This window comes from Vombatus ursinus, unplaced genomic scaffold (genome assembly GCF_900497805.2).
Source record: "Vombatus ursinus unplaced genomic scaffold, bare-nosed wombat genome assembly UNPS02014807.1, whole genome shotgun sequence".
Classification (NCBI taxonomy): Eukaryota; Metazoa; Chordata; class Mammalia; order Diprotodontia; family Vombatidae; genus Vombatus; species Vombatus ursinus.
Genome location: NW_020954585.1, coordinates 43,045,823 through 43,052,227, shown reverse-complemented (window position 1 = coordinate 43,052,227; position 6,405 = coordinate 43,045,823). Strand labels below are relative to the sequence as shown.

Genomic DNA, 6,405 nt, shown 5'->3' with positions numbered 1-6,405 from the left:
GAAGGTGCTACTGAAGGCTTTGAACAGTAAACATAACCTAAGGTCCTATAATATAATACTTGTAAGGAAATATATATTCCATTCCACAGTCAACATAAATAGACCTTTAACTGTTCCTAGTACAGAAAACGTTTTTGGAAACCTCTCATTCCAGCTCCATTCAGACAATGAGACTTGCAAACGGGTTTGTGTGGAAGTAATATCAAGGAAAACTTAGCCTAGACACATACAAAAAACCAGTAAAAGACTCCATATGCAACCTGATGCTATAATAGTATGGCCTCCCTCAACAACTCTATCTGGTAAAGGAAATTATAAATTTGCTTCAAAATGTGGCTCACATGGCAGAGGAAGAATATGAGGGGTTTAGATAAATGGTTTTTCCCTAGGAGTACAACTACAAATTCATCTGAGCAAACAAGCATTCTATATCATATATAAACCAAATGATCTTATAATATTTGCAGGAAAAAAAACGGCCCAACATTATATGACAATTAGGTCAAGGACACCTAAGCGCCCACATAATTTTATAAGACCATAACAACACTTTCTGTTACAATAAAGAATTGTAAACAAAAATAAGTACCTTTCAACTGGGTAACAACTGCACAAGTAAGTTGTGGTATAGGAATATATGGGAATATTATTGTATCATAAGAAATGATTAACATGACGTATTCCTAAAAGTATGGAAAGACTTGCATGAACTGATATAAAGCGAAACTAGAACAATCAGAAGACCACAATAATAATGTGACGGGAAACAACTTTAAAAGACCTCAGAACTCCAGCTAAAGCAATGCCCATTTATGACTTCAAAAGACTCATGATGAAACATACATCCTGTCCTTTGGCAGAGAAGTGGTGGACAAGAAGTGAAGGATGAGAAACACATTCTCACACACGGTCACTGTGTTGGTTTGTTTTGCTTAATTGTTTCAAGAGAAGCCTACTGAAGGGAAGATCTAGATTAGTGGAAATTGATAGGCATGAAATAACAGAATACCAATAAAAACATTTTTTAAATGCACAGAAGAAAAAAAATACCAAAGGGGACACTGATTTTGTTACTACCTTGTTACACTTAATATGTATTTCTTTAAGTTACATAACAAATTCAAAGTTTCTTCTACCATCTCATTCTTTGTATGTTGAAATGTTTGTGTTGGTGACTAATTTCATATTAAAAAATTTTTTTTAAATCAAAAGGGAAACTTGCACAGGGGAGGATTGGAGTTGTAAGACAGGAAGGAAAGAAAACGGAAGAGAAAGGGTAGAAGGGAGAGCACAAAAGGAGGATAGTAGAGAGAAGAACCCTAATCCTTCTAGGTCCCAGCAAATAGTCTTATCTTCTCATTCCCCTCTTTCTCATTTCCCTTCTTCAATAGGAGAGATATGGGTATTTTGGGTGCCTGGTGTCCACTTCTAGCATTGTTGGGACAGCCCAGTTTCCTGGGATAGAAAACGGGAGGATATCAGGCAGAACTGTGGTGTTCTGGCTGAAGAGATAGGATACTTGGCTACAAAAGGTTCTTTATTTGTAAAAAGCCGGGGGGGGGGGGGGGGGGGGGGACACAACAGGTTATGGATCAGCTTTTTAGGCTTAAGGGTCTGGGGGAAGCGGACTGCCTTCAGGGGCATCTGGACAGATACGCTTGAGAGGGGGTGCCCCCTCTGAGTCTTCAGTTTCCCCCACAGCTGCCTCAGGCACAGGGGGAACTGGTTCAAAGACCGGATAAGCTTCAGGAACCTGGTGAGGAGGAACTGGGGATAAGTTCTCCAAGATTCCAAGAATCTTGCCTGCCCCGCCCCACCCCCAGTCCTTCCCACATCCCTCATTCCCTACTGCTCCAAAGCCAGGCCTCTTTCTCCAGCCTTTCTTACCTCAGCCTCCAATAACTCGGGCACAGGCTCTTCCTTGGTCAGCATTGGGGGTTCATCTGTCCCACCCATAGTCACACCCCCTGGATCTGGAATAACAAGAAATCAGGTTACCCCCAGGGAACAAGGAGCTAAAGATCACAGTGGGAAGCCAATGGAGGGGTTGTTTGAATTCTTACCTCTTTCCTGACCCAGCCTTGGGGGCTGGGCATCTTCAGAAGTCCCATCTGGTGGAGCAGCAGGTGAGGCTGGTCGGCTTGGCTGAGGAGTTCCCCCTGGGCTGGGCTCTGTGCCCTTTTGCAGGGAGCCCTCTGAGTGGAAGCTCTGATTGCTATTCTCATCTGCTGGGGAGAGAAGCTGGGAGGGTTGGGCCTTGGATGCCTCAGCTTCCCCTGCCTTAGGATCTCCTCTCCCTCCCCCCCCCACCCAAGACTTCCATTCTCCCACCATCCAGATACTCCTACATACCACTGAGGTCAAGCAGGATGAGGGGACCACCTCCTCTTGGACTGGCTCCCCGACCCCTCCGCTCCCTGGCTCGGGGCCTTTCAGCCCCACTTCCCACCCGTCGACGTTCCTACAGAAGGGAAAAGGAGCAAGGGAGTTCGAGAGTGGTAGAGAAAAAAGGAATGAATTAGTTGGGAGAGGGAGCAGGAAAGTTTCCCAAGAAAGAGAAAAGAGTTAGACCCTGAAAGAATTCAGCTTTTTCCAACAAACATTCATTAGGTACCTCCAGTGTTCTGGAAATTGTGCTAAGGTATGGAGGAGATTAAAAAAAAAATTTAATTAGAGACCTCTACTACTTAAATTAGAGACCAGCCCTCCAGGAGCTGCCCAGTTAGGGAGATGGGACACATATAACAATAATCCAAAAGAATACATAATCAGTTCATTGCATGCTTGCAAAGACTATTCTATGGGTTTGGGGGAAGGGGGTGCAGCTGTCACTGATGGGGGCTAGGGAAAGCTTTGTGGCAAAGGTAATATTTGAGTTGAACTTTTAAAAATGGGTAAAAATTCAACAGGTGAGAAGGGGATGGGGACATTTCAGGTGAAAGAAATTGGCAGGAAAGCACTGGGGACAGAAAACAGTCTACTTTGACTTAAGCAGTCAGTAAAGATGGAAGAAAGCTGCAGGGGGGAAGTATGCAAAGCTGGATGATGCCTAATTGTGGAGGGGCTTGTATGCCAGGCAAAAGAGCTTCAACCTTCAATGGGTAGACAACCAGAAACCACGGAAGATTTTGGGCAAAAGAGTGACATGACTAGATATGGCAAACTAAGGGGGGAGGCGGAGGGAAAACATCTGGCAGCAATATGAAGGATAGATTTAGAGGCTATTGCAATAACCTAGGTGGGTAATAATGAGAGCCTGTACTAGGGTGGTAGCAAGTAGAAACAGAAAAGAGGGGACAGATGCAAATGTCACTGCAGAGATAAGATTCAACAGAGCTTAGTAACCCATAGGATATAAGAGGGAAGAATCCAATGGTTAGGGGAGATTGGGATAAATGGTAGTGCCACTGAGAAAAACAGGTAAAGCAGGGGGAGGAGCTGGTTTAGGGAGAAAAGACTGATAATGTTACAAAGAAGAGAAAAAAAAGAATAGTAGAAAAGTGAGGATGTCATAAGGGAAATTAAATTCTCTCACCTCCTCATGTGGGTCCACCACAGGCACCCACTTGTAGATACGGAGGGAAGTGTCTCCCACTGTCACCCAGCGTTTCTCCCTGGGGGTGATCCACAGAGCCAGGTCAACCAGAGATTTTCTCTCTCTCTCTCTCTCTCTCTCTCTCTCTCTTTCACACACACACACACACACACACACACACACACACACACCTCTCCCCAACACAGAAAAACACACTGTTCTATGGCACAGCTTTCTTTGGAGAAGGGAAAAACAGCAGCCTAGTAGGATGGATGTAGATGGCCAAAGCTTTGAAGAGTGGTCTGTCTGAGACCCTCACCCCACTGCTCTCACCCCATGGTACTGCCTCACATCTCTTCCCCTCCTCCTTGTCTCAAACCCAAGCCTTCCAGGCCCTGAGCCCCTGCTCTCACCATCTCCGGACCTTTTCGATGGTTGCCATCACCTTCTTGATGTCATCCTTGGCCCGGCTCCTGGTCTCTGCCCTCACCGTCCGGCCCGCCATAAGAACTGAGGTGTTGCTTCTCCCGAGGCCCACCTGGCCTGCACTCGGGACGCTGGCTCTGCCCCTCCTGGACTCCCCAGACTCCTCTCTCTGGGTCACTTGATGCCCTTCTCCTCCTCCCCTCGAGCGCCCTCTGCGCCTTGCTCAGTTTTGCCTCTTCCTCCCTTCCAAGCTATCCCTTTTTCCCCCTACCCCTTGTTCACTGGCTTCCTGTTTCCTCTACTTCTCAATCTCCCTGTCTGTTTGTTTCACTCTCTTTCTTCCTTTCCCTCTTGGTTTTCCATCCTGTCTTCCTGCTTAAAAAAAAAAAATGTTTTTTCTTTGCTCTCCTCCCTTCCCAGTGCTGTCTGTCGTCTTCCCTTCTCTCTGTGAGTCACTCTTCCTGCCTCCCTCACTGTCTCTCCTTCCCTTTCTTCTGCTCCCTGTCGTCAGTGTCTGTCTCCTTCCCTGTCACTTCTCTCTGGCTTCTCCTCCGAGCCCGCCCCTACCCCAGCCGCCCCCTAGTTCTGCTCTGGCTTGGGGATTTCCCTGCTGCAGCCAGGAAACCAAGGAGCAGCAGTCCCCAGGACCAGACACTCCGCCCCCTGTCCTGACTTACTTCCCCGCCCACCCTGGCTCCCCCACAGCGCCCCCTGCCCTCCAGAGACAGGACCAGGGCTTGGCAGTAGAGGCAGGGCCAGGGCTGGGGGCAGGAGGAGGGGGAGGTCCCTACCCGATTTCGATTTGAGCTTCTTTGACTGCCCCCTTGTGCCCGTGGAGTTTCTGCCTCTGTGTGCATGTGCGTGTAAGTGTGTATCTGTTGGCAATTATGTATCACTGTGGGCATTAATGCAACTGTATCAAATTGGCATGCATGTCTATACCTTCTTCCTGAGCGTGTTTGTGAGAGTCCTTTAGGACACATGTGACTCACTGTGTTTAATAGTCAGCTAGTGGGGTTGTGCCGTGGATCTAGGTGTTTATGGATACCACTGTTTCATTCCTGTGCAGACGCCCATACTATATTAGATGTACTTTTAAAATGTGTCTGTCATTTTGCTTGACTGTCTCATTGGTGGGATTGAGATGTGACTATCTTTTCAAACATATGGTAGTAGATCTCTTCATGTCTGCACATCCCTGTGACTATCACACAGCTCCCATGCCACCTTCCCCATCAACCGCTGCAAATCTCTTCCCCTTCCTCCATTCACCCCCCAACTCCTGGAGGTAGTTCCCTTGGTGTATCCCCAGGAAAGCTATCCAGTTGGCACATTCTTCAAATTCCAGGCATGCCAGTTCCCTCCCTGAACCCAGGAGTCCTCCTCTTCCTTCCCCCCACCCCCACCCCAACTTCTAGCTTCTTTCCTCTTAACTGCCCTCTCAGAACTCTGACAGTCCCTGCCCCTTTTCTCTCTGGATGACCTCATCAGCAAGGTGACAGTTTTCTGTCCAGTTCCTAGACTAGGAGAAAAGTTGAAGCTCCCTGGGAGGGAGCACTCCGAGATCCTTATGATTTCTATCTCCCCAAGACCTATAGTAACCCTCCCAGGCCTTATTCCACTCCTCAGGGCAGGGCTGAAAGGTGAGCTCAGGGCACTGGAATCTGGGCTTGGGGTGAGGTGGGGGGAGTTTGGGGGTGGGCCCTGATTGGTTGATAGTGGACCACGCCCACTACCCCCCTTTTCCCTCCCTCCTTCTCTCTGGGAAGCGGAGGAGGGGGCATGTAGGGAACCGGGACCAGCCAGGGGACGGAGGGGGCCAACATGAGCCAGAGGGAGGGAAACAAGGGTAAGGGACTTCTGGGTCTTGGAAAAATTGGGTCTAGAAGAGAAAGCCGGGAACCGGGCAAGATTGCAGGTTAATAAAAAGAGCAGAGTTGGGACCTACAAGTTAGGTGCCTGGGGCTGTAATGGAATGTCTGTCTGTGTTCTGGAAAGGAGAGCTTAGTGGCTAAGGAGCCAAATGTATGGATTCTGAGAAAGGAAAGGAACCTGATTAAGAAAATGGGGAAGGGCTTGGAGGAGGAAAATAAAAGAATAGAACTTGAGGTGGAAGTGGGGCTGTGGAAGTGAGCTGGGGAACTAGACACTTCATATGTTGGAGGGGGAAAGAGTCTGGGGTTGAAAGTCTTCGGCAAAAACACCAGACTCTGGCTGAGGAGTAAGAGTCTTAGAGTCTGAATAGAGTAGGAGGGCCAATTAGTGACTAGGTGGGGGGACTAAGGTGGGGGAGAGTAGGATGCAAGGAAGATCTTCTCTCTTTATAAAGGAGAACCAGAGCTAGGTGATAGGCTACTTGAGTTAAGAGAGGGAGGGTGTTGGGAAGAAAGTTGGGGAGTGTGTGTGTGTGTGTGTGTGTGTGTGTGTGTGTGTGTGTGTGTGTG

At 47.9% G+C, this 6,405-nt stretch overlaps 2 protein-coding genes across 4 annotated transcripts in view; one reads left to right on the top strand and one right to left on the bottom strand.

Annotated features, from left to right (window-relative positions):
* Positions 1 to 752: 752 nt before the first annotated feature.
* On the bottom strand, positions 753 to 4,329 carry BCL7C (BCL7C, BAF complex component). Of its 2 annotated transcripts, none has more exons than XM_027874724.1 (6): positions 3,949 to 4,329; positions 3,536 to 3,614; positions 2,353 to 2,461; positions 2,064 to 2,228; positions 1,888 to 1,973; positions 753 to 1,753 (listed from the first exon to the last, which is right to left on the bottom strand). In XM_027874724.1, exons 1-6 carry the CDS (start codon positions 4,038 to 4,040, stop codon positions 1,607 to 1,609), a joined length of 678 nt encoding a protein of 225 aa, XP_027730525.1. In that variant the 5' UTR covers positions 4,041 to 4,329; the 3' UTR covers positions 753 to 1,606. The 2 variants fall into 2 exon arrangements, with proteins under 2 accessions (XP_027730525.1, XP_027730526.1); XM_027874725.1 differs by having other exon boundaries at positions 2,064 to 2,225.
* A 1,157-nt stretch (positions 4,330 to 5,486) lies between these two features.
* The window catches only part of LOC114052221 (cardiotrophin-1-like), a 4,161-nt gene continuing 3,242 nt past the window's right edge, over positions 5,487 to 6,405 (top strand). The window contains exon 1 of one of the 2 annotated variants that reach the window (XM_027874726.1): positions 5,487 to 5,604. In XM_027874726.1, the coding sequence (XP_027730527.1) occupies positions 5,532 to 5,604 (73 nt within the window). In that variant the 5' untranslated portion in view covers positions 5,487 to 5,531. Of the gene's footprint in view, positions 5,605 to 5,724; positions 5,811 to 6,405 lie in introns of those variants that run through there. The other variant, XM_027874727.1, reaches the window with a different exon arrangement.